We start from the raw sequence: 18302 nt of genomic DNA on the forward strand, positions 1-18302 counted from the left end.
CCCTCACCAAGGCCTCAGAATAAAAAAGAGAGAAATGCTGAAACAGAGGGATGATCCCTAAGAGACAAGTATGCACAAAAACACAAAAGGTACCCAGCCTTATTGTCAGTCTCCTACTTAATTTCTCTAAATATTCTAAAATGGAAGGAAATCATAGAAACACATCTGAATACATTTATAAGGTTGTCATGATTTAGCCAACCTTGAAAGGTGTTCACAGAATCAATTCTTGTTCTTTCAGTTCTCATTACCAAGTGTCTCTGGGCTGGTCAGCAGGACTGTGATCCCAGTTGCAGAACAACTCTCTACTTTGTATATTCTCTCAGTCCCAGGGATTCTGTTTCCTTTTAAATGCCATTAGCAGAGTCTCTTTGAATTTTAATTGTTCACAAAGATTATATATTCTTCCCAGTGATCTCATTCTTACCCAATAGTGCCACAGTAAATAAAAAATAGGTATCAACATGGTGAAAATGCTCAATCTACAAGTAGGACTTGACCCACATTTATTTATTTATTTATTTGTTTGTTTGTTTTATACCAAGCATTGAACCCAGGGGTGCTTAATCACTGAGCCATATTCCTAGCACTCTTTTATTTTGAGATAGGGTCTCACTAGGTTGCTTACAGACTCACTAAGTTGTTGAGGCTGGCTTTGAACTTGCAATCCTCCTTCCTCAGCCTTCCAAGCCGCTGGGATTACAAGTATACACCACCACGCCAGGCTCCTACATAAGAATTTTCTGGGGTCCTGTTTTCTCCCTGCCTTACACCTTTTCAGAATGAACAGGTTTGGATGGCTTGGTCTTTCAAGTTATCAACCAAAAATTCTTCTCTCTTAGTTTAGATAACCAAGGAAGTGACTATAAAGGCTGTTTAATGTGATCAGCCTCTTGATAAACAAGTAAGTTGCTGAAAGGCTATCTTAGCAGCATCTGATCATCTTTGGATCCTGAAGTCTTGGAGCAAGCTCAGAGATACACTGATGTGATGCCAAGAATAAGGCTACCTTCTGTTCAGCCATTAAATTTCCAAACTTGTCACTCTTTCAAGTCCCTATTATTTTTATCACCTATAGACCACATAATTTGAAAGCCTCTCTACCCCTCTCTACTTAAAAAAGGAATTTGTTTCTTCATTTTAAATTAGACACACACTGTCAAGGAAAGATTTTGAGCTACATGACAGAGCTAACATTAACTTTCTTTCATAAGAAACAAAGATGTGGAGAGTTGGTAGAGACTTCTTTTGAGTCCTGAGAATGTTTGTAGATGGTGTTACTACCTCAAGGGAATCCTGGTTGTGATCCACCACATGAAATGTTCAGGTGCAGTCTTGCAAGACCTTTTTGAGTTGTCAGGTTTCATCTGTTGCCTCACAAGTGAAACAAGTCCTATTTCTTGGGCAATGAGGTGTCCCCAGCCTGGCTTCTCTACCTAGGAAATGCCATTTTTGTAAAGAGCTGTCATGCTTCGAGTCCTTTGGTTTGTGATTTAGCTGTTCAGGAAAAGTACAGGCTGTTCTCACTCGCTCAGTGCTGGTGATATGTGTTTTTGTTTTATTAAATCTTTAAAATAGTGGGCTTGTTTTATGACCCCCATACATTCTTTTGTTCTTTTCCATGACTCTTTAGATCACATTTTTTCTCCCTTTGTAAAATTATTAGTGCCTTTCTAAGAACATTGTGGTCTCCAGAATAACCATATAATAAAATGGAGGAAGGAGTGTTTGTCCTGCTTACTGTTAGATCTGTGACTCGAGCGCATCACCATTGGGACAGTTGGAGGCCTCACAGACATGGTCCACATATTCACAGATCTTGTGGCTCCTGCCAGGCTTTTTTTCATAACTCTGACTCATTTGGTTTTAATCACAGAGCTATTTATAAAATAAAGGTACCAAATAATATATGTTCAAGTTTGAGACATTGTTCATGATTAAGTTACTAAGATACCATAAAATAAAGGTACCAAATAATATATGTTCAAGTTTGAGACATTGTTCCTGATTAAGTTACTAAGATACCCTCTGTTGAGTGGAAGCAAATATTAATCCAGGGGGAATTCGTTTGCTTTCCAGCACTGGGACTTACACCTCAGGCATGGGTAGCCTAATTCTTTTGACTCAAAAGAACCTCTTCCTTGGAGATGCAAAGGAAGAAGAGAGGATCTGCAGTCATCCCTGAATTTGGGTGAATCTTGGGCCTTATGCTCCAAGGCTTCTCATCCAGCCCAGTTTCTGTAACCCCTAGGACACATCTCGAATCTAACTTGCCTACCCTACTGATGTGAATCCCCAAATAAACCAGTCCATGACATCCAGCTGAACTTGTTCCTGTGCATACAGTATCTCACAGCCCATCCTGTACTGTTAATTTTGGCAAGTACACCACAGCATATAATAAATCATAGAAGGAAAAAGCTTTTGGCCTAGCATGGCTCAGCCTGCTGTAATGTTAGAATACAGAAAGCAGTTCTGTTTTTAGACATCCTTTTACTAACCCAACATTCATAATTTATGATTTCACTGTAAAATTCCTGCAACACTACACCAAAAGTAGTGCTGCCCTTTAATTAAGTGCTCTCGGTAGGAAAAACGTGAAACTGATGTGCAAAACATCTCTCTGTGCACAGTGATTGATAGTGATTACATCTTTATGAACCCAGCCTAAAGGTCTCAACTTCCTGATGGGTGAAGTAGTCTACAGGGCCACTTCCTGAGTCTGCCTGGCGGGGATCAGTCACTGCTAACAAAATTGGAGATAATTTGGAGGCACAACTTAGAAACGTTGAGGTTTTAAACCTGCATCTATCTGTCTATACTTTGCCACAAGTCTGTATGACTTTATTACTTCTTTCCACGAGAACCTGTGACTAAATTTCATGCTGAATCTGCTCTTAGGTTGTAATGCACAAAGTAAAGTGTTGGAAAGAAGGTATCTTTAAAGAATCCCAGTTTGTCATATGGGTTGTAGAGGACAGGGGGCAGGTACTGGGGATTGAACCCAGGGTACTCTACCACTGAGCTATATCCCCAGCCCTTTTTATTTTATTTGGAGATAGAGTCTTGCTAAGTTGCCCAGGCTGGCCTAGATCTTATGATCCTCATGCCTCAGCCTCCCGAGTCACTGAGATTATAGGCATGGGTTTCTTTTCTTTTAATACTTGGAAAGAGTGTATGACAGGAGATGCTTCTGGCCTTGTTGGTGCAAGAATACAACATTATAGCCAGAGAGGACATAAAGCCATTCCATTTTTAAAAATTTTATTAAAACACTCTTTTTCATTTCCTCAATTGAAAATGAACAAGTTTAGCCAGGCCTGGTAGCACACACCTGTAATCCCAGCAGCTCAGGAAGTTGAGGCAGGAGGATCACAAGTTTAAGACCAGCCTCAACAACTCAGACCCTGTCTCAAAAAAGTAAAATATAAAAAGGGCTGAGGGTGTGGGTCAGTGGTTAAGTGCCCCTGGGTTCAATCCCTGGCACCAAAAATAAAAAAGTGAACAAGTTTAATTTTTAAAATAGCACCAATAAATATTAAATATTAATCCCAAGCCAGGTATGCCCCAGTTTATCACTGTTTATACTTTGGCTTTTTCCTTGTCAGCCAAGTAGCCACATTAGCCCAAGCTCATAACACCTTATAGAAAGGTGTTATGGGTAGTTCCTGCATCTGAATTTTTCAGGTTCCTGGAAAAGAAAAGTTTCTATGTTAAATGAGCTCTTTGGTATAAGTTCAGCGACTTTCATTCATAATAATAGCAACCAAAACAACTTTGTGCAGCCTAGTCATTTAATCATATTATCTGTGCCTCCAAAATGACATTTTTCTGGAACTACCTATATTGATACTATGTGTGCATGTTATTTTCTGGTGTTTCTTGCAGATTTGGGCCGGGCTTGGTCATCTATTGGTATGGATTTATCCAGGAGTTGGACTGCAACCGGGAGAGGGGCATCCTGCTCAAAGCCTGTTTCCCCACAGACATTGTCACCTTATGCCATAGCACAACTTGACCCTGAAGATCCTGGAAGAGAAGCTTGAAGGAAGAGGTGAATCCGGAAGCAATTTTACTTTCCTGCAGCGTAAACTCCTGGCAACATCTGCCCTGAACTTCAGCTGAACTCTCGCCGCCGTGGTCTCACCACTACCTCTCTAGACAAACATATCAGGAGTTTCTGTTTTCCTTCATCCCTTGCTGATGTGAACAGCCAAGAACTACAGACACAACCCACTCATTATCAGCATTTCTGTCTCTGTCAAACAGTTAGTTTATAGATAGTCATAATCTTTCTTCCTTCCGGATGGTTTCTCCTTGTGTACTGAACAAAAGAAAAAATGTGGAGACTGAAAGGTGTGATTTTTCAATTCTCCTTCCAGTTACCAAATCATCTCCTTTCCCCCCCCCCCAAGCTTCCATTTATCCCACACCCCCTTCTCTTCATGTGTACTCACAGGTACCCATCCTTGCATTACTGTCCTGGAATAACCTAGCCAAACCTACAAAAGCTGAAGACAAAAAAGTCTGAATCCAAGTTTGGCTGTCACCTGCAGGGCTGCAGCTGACCTAGATGGTAGCCTATGTCACATGCTTATTCTGCTCAGGCTTTACAATTTCCTGGCTTCTGTGGCTTTAAGCCAAGCTGCAAAAATATACTTGATGAGAATTTCCTCTTTGATAATGCTTATTTGAACTCCAAACATTTTACATTTATCTCATTTAAAAGCATTGGTTACATTGTGTCTGAGAGCCGCACATCTTTGGCTTAGAGGCTTAGGGGAGAGGACTGAAATTCTGGGCCAGCATTGTCCAGAGTTTATTTTTAATCATGGCTAGCTGTCAGTGCTAATTTAGCCAGAATTTTTATGAGCAACAATTTTTTAAAACACATTCCTTACACTGCTTTGTGTCTGCCTTTTATACCACATAATTTTATGACACTCAAATAATTTATACATTAGAGATGTTCAGCTTTAAAGGACCGAAGTATACCAGAAATAAACTTGGAGCAATTTTTAAATTAGCAAAATAAAGGATATTTTGTATTTGCTCACTTTAATTTATTCGCCTTTGTATACTACAGACCAGACCAGACACCAGACTTCAGTCTAAAACAAAATGAATTAATTAAAAACCTATCTTTTAGTAAATTAAAAATATATCAAAAAATGTGTTTAGCAAAATATTTACCCCCATGCTTATAAAATATAGCTTTTATAATTCAAATAGGTGATTTTGGAAATATTAATCAAAATGTAACTCTTGCAAACATATTTATGTTGTACATATTACTTGGTTCTTCAGAAGACTAAGTTTGGCACTGCTCCTTAGTTCACTTTGTACCTAAGAAGGTTTGCAAAACTCTGCTCATTGCTTTTCCTTTAAAAGTACACAAACACCTGGAATCCAAACCAGACTTTGTAGTGAGACGGCCACATGAAATATGAAATCGCAAGAGAGGAGGAAGACAGTGATAAAGAGGTGTCAAACAAACTTGTATTTCAGTGTAAAATTTATCATGCAGATTTTGTGAATAAATAGGATGATTTGAGAACACTACCATATTGCCTTGATATGCGCGTGTGCCGACACACATGCGCACAAACATTTTGAACAAAAATGTTTAAACATGTTAAAGGCAGGCTCATGGCATGCTTTACACTGCTATTTCTCTTGAGGAATAAATTACATTTATCTGCACAGATGTTGAAAATCCTGTTAAACCCTTGTCAAGGATTTGTTTGTTTTACATTAAACAAATTTATGATGAATGTGCCCAAATAAATTAAAAAATTAAAAAGGCGCTTGCATTTTGTGTATATTCTTCTACCTGGCACCCTGACATAATGTGTTGTGGGAAGGCATGGGTAGTCCCCAAAGACACCCCCTTGTCTCCATGAGTGAAGCTTTACTATTTGGCCCTTAAAAGAGAGAAAGAAACTAGCAGCAAACTACATGCTGCAATAATGTTACAAGTTACTTAAAAGGAAGCTTTTTTCCCACACAAAAACTAATCGGATTAGATCTACTACATGTGAATTGGAGGGTGTGGGAAGGAAGGGAGTAATTTCCCAAATCAGAAGCTTAAAGTCTTCTTGTCTTTTTCTTTTATGTTAAAACACTTATCTGTGTTTCATCTCTATGTGTTGTTTTTTTGTTTTGTTTTGTTTTTTAATTTAGACAGTATAAACATCAGCCCTGGATAGTAGACATGGGATGACAACTTATTTTTATTGCTGTCGTCATTAGAACATTAACGTTAAAGCAAAATCTTGTTTTATGGAACATCCTGCACACTGCGCTAATGAATTATGCCACGCCAGGAAGGAGGAGTGTGTGTAAAACATAATGCTAACTGATGTCCTCTCTGGTGTACAGAGACTTGCCAAGCATCTGCTCCCACAAACACACAAGAGACCCGTTTGAAGTAAGGAGAGGAAAGGGTTCAGACCTAAGCTGATCCAGTACTGAGACTTAGGGTAACTTCATGGACTCCTTCCCACCACCCTTTCCTCTCCCCACAACTCCACAAAACAAAACCACAAACAATTGAGAATTTTCTTTTTTCTTCTAGTAAGGCAACTCTTCAAAAACGCTCCTAAAATCACACACAAAAAAGAAGGTTCAGGCTTCTAAAATAGAAAGCTGAACCTACAGGGGAAATAATTTTCTTTTAACCATAGGTGTATGTACCTGCTCATTATCTGCAAGGCACAATTCCACCCTGGAAAAGATGATAAATTATTGGTCTTTGGGGGGGGGGGGGGGGTGCATTAACTCATGCAAGCCACCAGGGAATTGCTTAGAGCCCTGATGAGGTAATCTACTAAATGGTCCCTGATGGGCCACACTAATTAATGCACAGTGCCAAGTGAACAGTTAATTCACTGGCCTCTCACCAGGGAGCTACACCCATTGTTTGCTTTCCTCTTCTGAGCCAAGATACTTCAGAGGTTTGCTCTTTTTAACCTGTGCCCTTGGACAGACCTTGTGTTTCAAATGAATTAAATCTTCAGGACCTTCAAGTTCCTTTCCTTTGCTGCTCGTATCTTTCAGACCATCTTCCCTTCACTGGCCTTTGCCAGTTTCCTTCCACATGGCTTCTACTCTGCATATCTCACTACCCTTTGGCTCCTTTTCTTTCTAGAAAAAGATCCCAGGATCAAAATACATCTCATCTAAGCCCCAATGCATCTGTTGGGGGTGGGGGGTGGAACAATTGGCCTAATCTCTTCAGGGACAAGCAAAACCCAAGAAGCATCCATCACATGTCAAAATATTCCTCTGAGGCACCTGTAGGATCATAAAAACTTTTAACTAAGGTAATCAGATTTTACAGGATTAAATACGGTACGAGGTTTATGCCTTCACTAAGTGTTTTGGCAAAAGGAGCCAACAAAACACGTAGGGTTTTATAGCTCCTTTCAGCCTGAGTGTTGTTCATCTGATTAAAATTGTGAATTAAAATAGTAAAATGACTCTATGATTTAGTTAGCGAATTACTCAGCTCCTTCTTCTCGGGGTCAGCTTGCCATTGTCTGTGTGATCTGATGGGAGCTGATTGCTTCAAAGTATTATAATTTTATGACAAGAATGGGAGGAGAATTTCTCCTGGCCAGCACATTCTTGATCAGGGTTAAGGAACAAACAAGCTTAACTAGAGAGGAAGCGAAAAGGCAACAATGGGGGTGTGCCTGCAGTGTCCCCCTTTACAGGGAAGCGCCTGTCTGAGCCTGTGTAAAGTCCCTTCTGTTAAGGAATTGGTCGCCTGAGACAAAGTTTGGATCCTCTGATAGTATTGCTCAAAACTAACCCTCCTATATACACTAAATACATTCTGAACCTGGTATCAGAGAACATGCCTGGATTCTGAAGATTAAATAAGGAAGATAGAATTATGAATTAAATAATAACCAGAACAGCTTGAGTTCCCCTTGTGTTTTTTACTTTCCTGCTATTGTTTTGAATATGGCTCTGAGACAAAAGAGCTGCTTAGGTCAAGCACTATAAATTACAGTTTTCATACAATAGGAATCCACTAAAATGATTTCAAAGCTTGATCAAAGTACTTCAAAAAAAAAAAAAACAAAAAAAACTTTTTAAACTTTTCCACAATACAGGGGGAGGGGACATGTTCATTTGATGCCTTAATTTGTCCCAGTCAGTATAGCACTCTCCAAACTTGGTGTCATACTACTTTATGTAAAATCCAGCTCATTGATTAAGTAAATCCAGCTTGTTTTCATTGTTCCCTGTGTAAGAAATTTAAATTTTCATCTAATTAACTAGAACAACTAAACATTTGGAGTCATTTGTAATGAAAAGATACATATAGTAACATTTTTTAATGAGCTTAACTTGACAGTGTTTAATTGTGTGACTCAAAGCTTTTGTTAACACTGTCTAACCCCTGCACTTAGAATAAAATGGATCTGGGTGGATTTTGTTGGCATTTTAATCATAATCATGGCATCAAATATATTTCATTTTCATTTCTTTTCCCTCACTTGGATTTACCCTGAGTTGTCTAACAGCATAGGCAAGAATGATAGAGAGGACCCTAATGAGACCTTGCAAACTAAGCAGCTTCTAGGCTCAACCACATGTAAAGTTAGTGTGGACGGCAGTGACAATGTCAGGCTCAACAAAGACGTGTGGTACTATGTTAGGGTAATTTTTATTTTTTAAAAGGAAGGTCATTTTGAAATGCTAACATGAAATATAATCAAATCAATTAAGTCATAATAATTAAAGATCAGAGTTTAATTGAAGGCCAAACATGAAGCCAATGACCATTAACCTAAAATAGTCATTAATTCCCCTGGAAACTGCCTTGGTTAAAAGTATTTCTTAAAAACAAAACAAACAAAAAAAAAACTACTTTTTCCTGAAAAAAATTCCTTCTGTCATTTTTACATTTAGAAATAATCTCATGTGTCTATAATAGATTTTCTGTATGTTGAAAATTGAAATGGAAGCTATTTTGTAGGACAAATCAAATTTAGATAAAATCACTTCTTCTATTTAGGAAGCCATAGTTTTTAAAGTAAACTGAAAGATGTATATCCTTTATTGATTACTTAGTATGTTTCTTAATTATTGAATTGTTTCTGTACTTATTTAATGTAAAATTTCTGACTAGATTTAAAAACATCATGAGAGTTGAAACCTCGTAGATTTTGTTTATGTCTCTGTCTCCCAATATCAAAGTTCCCAGTGCTGCACAGGTGTTCAGTAAATGGTGAGTGAACATATTATTGAATATTAAATTTATATAAATGTATTCTTACTCACTTGCATTAAACAAATAATCAGAACCTATTAGTTGTTTCTTATTCTGCTGAAATTTACTGGAATCAGAAAAAAATCATCATATATGTTGATGTTAATTAAAGAATTAATTTAGGAACTAATTCATTTAGGAATTCTCAAAATCTGAAATAAAACAAATGTGCTAGGAGTATTTTAGGATGTATACTTAATTTGAAGAAATGCATATCATTTTATTGCATTTGCCTTAAAATTAGCCTCAGAGCATTATTGTTTATCCACTAAACTGGTAAAGGAGAACAAGCTAATATCTTTCTTTTAAAATGGCTTATCTTTACATTTCTACTTTTTAAAAACAATTTCCCTTAAAATCCTGAGACCCAAATCAAATATTCATGCACAAGTTTTGGTATTTTCAGTGGAGTTTTTAGATTAATTTCAAATGATGCTTTTAATTGCTCGCTGAGTTGATGGCAAAGTACTTCCTGGCCATAGAAGTTGTTGGCTAGCTTAAGAAAGAAGGGTTCTTTGGTCATTTGCCAACAGGATCTGACCTTTGGAGAGATACTGTCCATGAACTCTCAGTGGGCGTTTCCTCATTAGTCATTAATTCAGACTATATTATCGTTTGAAAGCCAAAAGCATTTGGCATATTTCCTCATATTTTGGAAACTTGTAACACAAAAGAAACTGGAACTTCCACATTTCTTCTTTGCTCTGCCAGTTTCCCAGGGCTTAATCTGTTGGGGCCCTTTGGTGTGTGATTTCCTCCATGAATATCTGGAAGGACCTGCCCCCCAACAGAGGAATCAGTGAGACAGTGTCCTCTGGCTCCATTTGATATTTCTGTCTTCTATTTCTAGTGTTAAGGTTACTTAAGATACAAATATTTATTGAGTCCCTAATGTGCATGTAGAGGTATTACAGGGTATTTTTTTTTATTCAATAAAAGTTCATTTTCAAAAAAAAAAAAACTGACTTTTTTCAAAATGAAAACAACACAAAAGATTTGAGAATTTCAGGAAAGATAATCACATTGTAATCAATAAAGAAAGAGGGACACCTGTGATGCTTTTAGGAAGATACTTTAACTGTAGACTGCTCAGCAAGTTTGTTGATATTTGCTTATGGTAACTGGATTCACTGCTCTTGAGAAGGATTCTGAGGCCAAGTTTCAGCTCAGCAGGAAATAAGGTCATGACCAGTTTCGGACACTGGTATTTGGAATGGGTAGTGATCACATGGAAGCAACATACTTTCCATTCTTGCCTGTACCATTCATGTTCCATGTAAATATAAATAAATTCTAAGCACTTGGGACAGAATTCATACCTGTTGATTGGCCTAAGGAATAAAACAAGCAGTAACATTTTCCATGGTTCTGTAACATCTGGTGAAGTGTCTGTCCATGGCTACAGTCTGTCTAGAAATTCAGATAAGCCAAGTATATCAAAAGGAACATTATTTTAAAACAAGGTGTATAGTAGAGAGGCACAAAAAATTATTACTTTCAAGAAAGTAAATACCTACAACGTTCAATGATGTCATTAATGGAAAACATTGAATCTCTGCATAAAGATTCTGAGATTTCAGGATTATCTTACATTACATTGTGCTATATACTCCTTAGTTTGTGGGCTTTGTTTCTTATTTGTTTTTTGTTTTGTTTTTCCCCTACCAAACTCGACTAGGAATTCAAGATCAGCAGCAGAAACCTTTTTTTTTTCCCCATGGCCTTTTGTGTCTACTTCATACAGTGCATTTTTATAAGGTAGTAATTATATATTCATAATATTGGTTTTAAAATATGGTCCCATTAAGAATGGTTAAAATATTTTCAAAGATGAAGAAGATGAGTGTGCTTTGTATGGTAGTACAGTTTTACTTACTGTTATGCCATAAATAATTTTCCTAAAACCTTTTAAGTGTATCAGTTCATTAATTCTGGCAACTAAAATAATGACAGTCATTGTATGTGGAAAATTAGTAGGTAAAGAAATCTAAAAGTATTGCGTTGTGCTAATTTGAAGAGAAGAATCCATGTCGGTTTTTAGAGTTACAATTTTTTTTTAAAGTTTTGAAATAAATGAAAATGGCAACTTAATATAACAGAGGGTAAACAAAAAGCAGAACAGTTAAAGAGATGGCTAAGTGTACACAAGTACATTGTATATTAATGGAAAGTTCACTCTTTGGTAAATTACATTCAAATTACTTGCTTTCCCCCTATCCTTGTTTCCTAATGACAGAGGACTTAACAAACAGCAGCAGGAGCACATAAGTGAAGAAAGACACTTGTGTGGGAACTAAATCACCTTTCCAGTTGGTTCCTTGACAATTCCCTTAAAGGTGTACAGAAGAAAAATTGAGCCCCTAGCAAAGGACAAGTTTGAGTTACAAACTCAAGAGTTTTAGAATTGGAAGTCATCAGAAGCCTCATTTCATAGATGAGAAAATTGATGTCTGCAGGGGTCAAATGACTTGTCCAAGGTGACATGACTCTCTAATGAGAGAATTGCCATCTCCTGACCCCATCCTCTCCTTTCTGTCATAGGATTAATATTTTTTTTTCCTGAGGAATTTTCTAGTACCTCAAAATATTTATAAGTAATGGACCATGACATATTTTTAATAAACATTCTTGAACATACCTGTTTTGGCCCTGCCTCTGATACCCTAATCTCTATAGTAGTAATCACCTGGGTTTGGGGCAGGAATAATTCTCATTTTATTTGTACTTTAGTATCCTAATCCCTTAACATTTGGTGACAATCTTTTGTTGTTGTTGTTGTTTGTTTGTTTTACAATACCATATAGGATGTGCCACTAAGAATAAATTTGGAAACATTGAAGATCGTTTTTTTCCCTCTGGCCAATTTACATGTTAATTTGATTTTTTTCTTACACTAGAAAAAAATCTCCACAAATGTTATGTTTACCATCTTCTCTTCCTGTAAAGATACTATCTAAACCAACAGATCATCCCCAGGAATGAGGACCATATCATTTTCTAGAACCATAGCTGGAGAGCTTGGTGCCTAAAACACTGGCTTTGACTATAGGCTGGATTGCTGTCTCCCCACTTAGGCATAACCAGACTTGCTGAAGGCTTCGGTTTCTTCATTTGTAAAACCGAAATAATACCAATCACACAGGACTGTTATGATAATTAAATAAGATTGGTGCTTAAAACATCATAAATCATAGCTCTAATAAAACAAGTATCATATAGTCATATTACATTAAGTAATTATTAACAAATTACTGCTACTGTGGAAGGATTCTTTTAATAAATGACGTGTGGCATTTCAAAAGTGTGTTTTCTATGTGAATATAGAAATCTCCACAAGGTGAAGAGTTTGGCTTGTGACTGCATTTCTAAAGCTCATTTAGAAAAAAGCATTTTCCAAAAGTTGAGAGACAGGCAGGACAAGATCCTCCTTTGAGAGTGTGCACATGTTGAGTTGATTGTTTTCGCAGACAGATGTCTAGTTTAACATTCTTCTGCTCAGAGGTGGAGCTCAGAGACAGTGAGCCCGTGTTTCTTTTGATAGTGACCTTAGCCTTTGCCATAAATACAACTCCAGCGGCAGCACAGCACAGGAACCAGCCAGTACTTACACATCTGATTGACGGCCCAAATCCGCCAAGCACCAGATGAGCCCCTAAACGTGCACGGGTTTGTCATCATAGAAAAGCTTTCTTTAGGGGGATTGAAATACCTTCTCCCGGCCATTGTTAATTCAGTGAAAGAAAGCATAAATGCTATTTGAATTTGATCTTCCAGAAAACAAAAAAAGCAAAGCAAAAGGAAGTTGAGGAAATCACTAGTTTGTCCGCGGATTCTTCCTCTGATTGACGATTGTGACACTATTTGGGGCGCTTTTTAAAAGACGACTTTTGCCAATGCACCACTCTTAAACATAAACCTCATTAGATCACACGCAAGCTGAACAATATCCAAACAATTGAACAAGCACTGATGCTCCACTTACAAAGCACAGGCGGGTCTCGGATGTTGGAGGCAGATTCTGAATCAGCTTCTCCTTGGCAGCTGAAGACACACTGGCAATAACGCTGGGCGGGAAAGTGGCTCCTTTCATCTGGGGCGTCAGAGCACATTGCAAACAATTGACTAAGCTGTGAAATGCCCCTGCCAGGTAGAGGAGGGCTCTGATGTCCTTTACAAAGAACTTAACAAATTTAGCTTTGCTTCTTATAGAAGTTACCTATTTGCTTTACAAAAATACAGGAAACTTGAAAAAACATTTACTCTAAAGAGTCTCATTTCTTGCTCTCCATAATAAATGCTCTCTGAAAACCAAAAAACTAAAAAATAAATACTAAAATATGTATCCACCCAATCATGAAAACTAAATTGAGGCATAAATTGTCCAGATTGACCTACAACACACAGACAATGCCTTCCCATAGTTTATTGGTAGTCTTAAATGGAACGCTGGAAGGCAAAAATACTGAACTGGCCTATAGTAGGCTCCTTGGAGGCTTCATCTACTCCTCCAAATTCAATTGTGGGGTAAGAACAACCTAAATGAAAGTGATGGTGTGCATCACCAAAGTTTCACGGTGCCCCCAATGGCCCATTCTCTTGCAGATAGTTCGCAAAATTGAATAGAAAAAAAAAATCTATTTTTTACTCACATAGAGCAAAAGTTTAACAAAACCAAATAGTTCTTGACTATTCTATTTTATTTTAATTATTGTACTATAGAAGTCTTATTAAGGAAGTTGAGACATAATCCAACATGATGGAGATTCATCCTACCTTTTTCTTCTGTTAGGCACAGGGTCTCTGGTTTAATTTCTAGATCCTTGATCCACTTTGAGTTTTGTGCATGGTGACAGATAGGGGCTTAATTTCATTTTGTTGCATATAGAAAGCAGTATGGAGATTCCTTGGAAAACTGGGAATGGAACCAACATTTGACCCAGCTATCCCTCTCCTCCATTTATACCAGAAGGACCTAAAAACAGCATAAATGGAACACTGGAAGACAAAAATACTGACCTGGCCTATCAGAAGACTCCTTGGAGGCTTCATCTACTCCTCTGAATTCAATTGTGGGGTAAGAGCAACCTAATTGAAAGTGATGGTGTGCATAACCAAAGTGTCACAGTGCCCCAATGGCCCATTCTCTTGCAGATAGTTCGCAAAATTAAAGAGAAAAAAAAATCTCTTTTTACTCACATAGAGCAAAGATTTAGCAAAACCAAATAGTCCTTAACAATTACTTTGCAAAGGGACCATTTTGCCTGCTAGGCTATGACATAAAGATAATTCAGATTCAGTTACCAAATTTGAAAAATTCAAATTAATGTGCATTGTACTCAACCTGGAAACAGATCTTGTTAAAAAAAATGAGACCTGACACAAACTGTCCTGAAATGGCTTGATCGGATTATTACCTAAACCTATTTAAGTTCACGACACAGAGAAATCAAATTTCAGTGTCACCAAAATATTCGTTCATTCGTTTAGCCCATAAATGTTTGATGAGACAGTGGAGACATGATGAGGAAGACTTCTTAGCTGCCCTGGGAACCTTAACTCCTCAAAGGCTAGTGCTGGAGCCTCTTCAGAAATAGCCTGAGAGGCTCATTCATCCCTATCAAAGGTGGGAGTCAATTCTATCACTCTAGAAGAGCTGGGTCAATTCCAGAGCAGTTCCAGAGCAGTTCCAGACCTCAGAATGAAAACAGAGAGAGGGAGAGTTTTTTCTGGATGTCTAGAGAAGAGAAAAAGGATAGGTGGCCAATATAATTCATTGTCTGCACAACCCTTCCTGCCTCCCTCGCCCCACCAACATACACACCTTCATCCTTTCTAACAGAATGCCATGTTAATCAGGAACTAGAAGAAGATACTTAATCACAGCTCATGTGGACTGTTCCAATAATGAGCACACAGTATCCCCATAGCTGGTGAGAGGCAAGAGAATGCCTATTGGGAGGTCTCAGAGAAAGCTTTTCTTTCCTTATAAAAGGGAGCCCCTTTCTGTCATCTTCTTCCTTTTGATGTTAGGATGGGATAGTTAGAGCTCCAGTAGCCATCTGTGACCACGTTGAAAAGGCTGAGAATTGTGCCTTTTCCCCATGTCCTCGCCAACACTTATTATTGTTTGTAGTCTTAATAACTGCCATTCTGACTAGAGTGAGGTGAAATCTGAGAGTGGTTTTGATTTGCATTTCTCTAATTGCTAGAGATGTTGAACATTCTTTCATATATTTTGATTGTATATCATCTTCTGAGAAGTATCTGTTCAGTTCCTTGGCTCATTTATTTATTGGGTTATTTGGGGGTTTTTGGTGTTAAGATTTTTTATGTTCTTTATATATACCTAGAGATTAGTTCTCTATCTGATGTGCAAGTGGTAAAAATGTGCTCCCATTCTGTAGGCTCTCTATTCACCTCACTGATTATTTCTTTTGCTGAGAAGAAGCTTTTTAGTTTGAATCCATCCCATTTATTAATTCTTGATTTTAATTCTTGTGCTATAGGAGTCTTATTAAGGAAGTTGAGGCCTAATCCAACATGATGGAGATTTGGTCCTACTTTTTCTTCTGTTAAACACAGGGTCTCTGGTTTAATTCCTAGATCCTCAATTCACTTTAAGTTGAGTTTTGTGCATGGTGAGAGATAGGGGCTTAATTTCATTTTGTTACATACAGAAAGCAGTATGGAGATTCCTTGGAAAACTGGGAATGGATCCACCATTTGACCCAGCTATCTCACTCCTTCATTTATACCCAAAGGACTTAAAAACAGAATACTACAGTGATACAGCCACATTAATGTTTATAGCAGCAAAATTCACAGTACTTAAATTGTGGAACCAACCTAGATGCCCTTCAGTAGATGATTGGATAAAGAAAATGTGGTATATATACACAATGGAATATTAATCAGCATTAAAAGAGAATAAAATCATGGCATTTGCAGGTAAATAAATGGAGTTGGAGAATATTATGCCAAGTGAAGTTAGCCAATCTCAATCTCAGAATGTTTTCTTTGATATAAGGATGCTAATTCATAATGGGATGTGGGGTCAGTGTGGGAGGAATAAACAAACTTTACAGAGGGCAAAGGGGAGGGAGGGGAAGGGAGAGGTAGGAATGACAGTGGAATGAGACAGACATCATTACTCTAAGTACCTGTATGAAAACACGAGGGTGTTTTCACACAAAGTGACTTTATTTTGTGTACAACCAGAGACATGAAAAATTGTGCTCTATTTGTGTAATGTGAACTGAATTGCATTCTGCTGTCATATATAACAATTTAGAATACATAAAATAAATAAATGAAAGACTTAAAAGTCACCAGAAACTATCAGAGCCACTGAGCCTATGTTAGTACTTCCAATACTTGCTGTGTGAGAAAAAATAAATTCGTCCTGTTTCAACTGTTATTCATTATGTGCTCTGTTACTTGTATCCATAAGCATTGTAACTGACAAGGAAATCTTGTAATGTACTAGAATAGAGCCCTTGTTAATTTCTCATCCTGCCCTATGGAAGAGATATGGCTGAAAAGCCTAACAAAGTTACTGATTGCTTAAGACATCCAAGGACACTGATCCTTTAGCAATCTAAATTCTAAAAGTACTACCATGAAAGGTACTTCCCCTTAGAGAATGGACAAAACCCAGTCAAATGCATTATATAGTAGGATTCTTTGAAAATCTGTCAAGTGTCTATACCAGAACTGAAGCCTGCAGGGACATCGTTATTAATATTGATACCTGAATTTTAAAATTAGTTAAAGAGATTCAAGGGGTCCCATTAGAGAACTGTGGAAACAAACCCTTAATGACATATATAATCATTTTGGAATACCTCTTTCTTCCTGCTATTCCCTTACCACACCAACATTATTTTTACTGAATTACTGAACTGAGTATGTGTTCCACTTTTTCCTCTTTATGCAGTCAGCACATTTTAAGTTTTACAATGACAAAGAATGGGCCTACTGTAGAGAGGCACTTAATATACATCTAATTCAAACAGGTATGATTATCTATGAAAGAGGAGATAGAAGCTCAGGAGCACTGGCAGCATAGACCTGGGCTCCTATAATAGATCCAACACTCACAAGCTGTCTGTATTAAGCAAGTTGCTTACCCTCCATATGCCCCAATTGTCTCATCTCTAACAGTGGAGATACTAAGTTCCTCCTGCATAAAAGTTGTAAACACTAAAGCACCTAGTATATGCAGAGTATAAGTAACTAGACCTAAATCCAGTAAATATTTGATAAGTGTTAGCTATCACTACTACTTTTTTCCAGATAGAGTCATTGAAGCTCACAAAGGTTAAGTAACTTCTCCAAGATTTCTCAGCCTGTAAAAGATTTGAACAATTTCTTCATCAGTGAAGAAGTATACCAGATAATCAAGTGAAAAGATGCTCAGCACCATTACTCATTAGTCATGAAAATCAGTGAGATACCACCATACACCTATTAGAACAGTTCATATAAAAATCAACATTATCAAATGTCGAGGAAAGATGTAGAGCAACTGGAACTCTCATATATTCCTAATAGAAATAGAAAATGTTGTAGTTAATTGGCTAAACAATTGGGGAGTTTCTTATAAAATTAAATGAACATTTACCTTATATCCTCACAATTCCACTCCTTGACATCTTCCCAAGAGAAATGAAGACAAATGTTCTCACAAAAATTTCTCCATGAATATTTATAGTTATGTTATTCATGAATGTCAAAATTTAGAAACAAATATCCATTAGTTTTTGAATGGGCAAACTATGATACATCCATATAAAAGGGGACACTATTTAATAATAAAAAGAAATTGACTCTCAACACATACCACAACATGGGCAAATCTCAAAAGAATTATGTTAATTGAAAGAAGCCAGACTCAAAGCTATATACTATATGACTCTACATATACAAGATTCTAGAAAAGGAAAAACTATAGGGACAGAAATTAAAGCAATGGTTCCCAGAGAAACTTTCAGGATGTTGGAAATTTTCTCTGTAT

At 37.3% G+C, this 18302-nt stretch overlaps 1 protein-coding gene across 2 annotated transcripts in view; it reads left to right on the forward strand.

Annotated features, from left to right (window-relative positions):
• The window catches only part of Cdin1 (CDAN1 interacting nuclease 1), a 223499-nt gene extending 217693 nt beyond the window's left edge, over positions 1-5806 (forward strand). Inside the window, exon 11 of one of the 2 annotated variants that reach the window (XM_027926229.3) lies at positions 3889-5806. In XM_027926229.3, the coding sequence (XP_027782030.1) occupies positions 3889-4018 (130 nt within the window). In that variant the 3' untranslated portion in view covers positions 4019-5806. The remainder of the gene's footprint in view (positions 1-3888) is intronic. The other variant, XM_071608070.1, reaches the window with a different exon arrangement.
• Positions 5807-18302: the final 12496 nt, after the last annotated feature.

This window comes from Marmota flaviventris, chromosome 2, assembly GCF_047511675.1.
Source record: "Marmota flaviventris isolate mMarFla1 chromosome 2, mMarFla1.hap1, whole genome shotgun sequence".
NCBI lineage: Eukaryota > Metazoa > Chordata > Mammalia > Rodentia > Sciuridae > Marmota > Marmota flaviventris.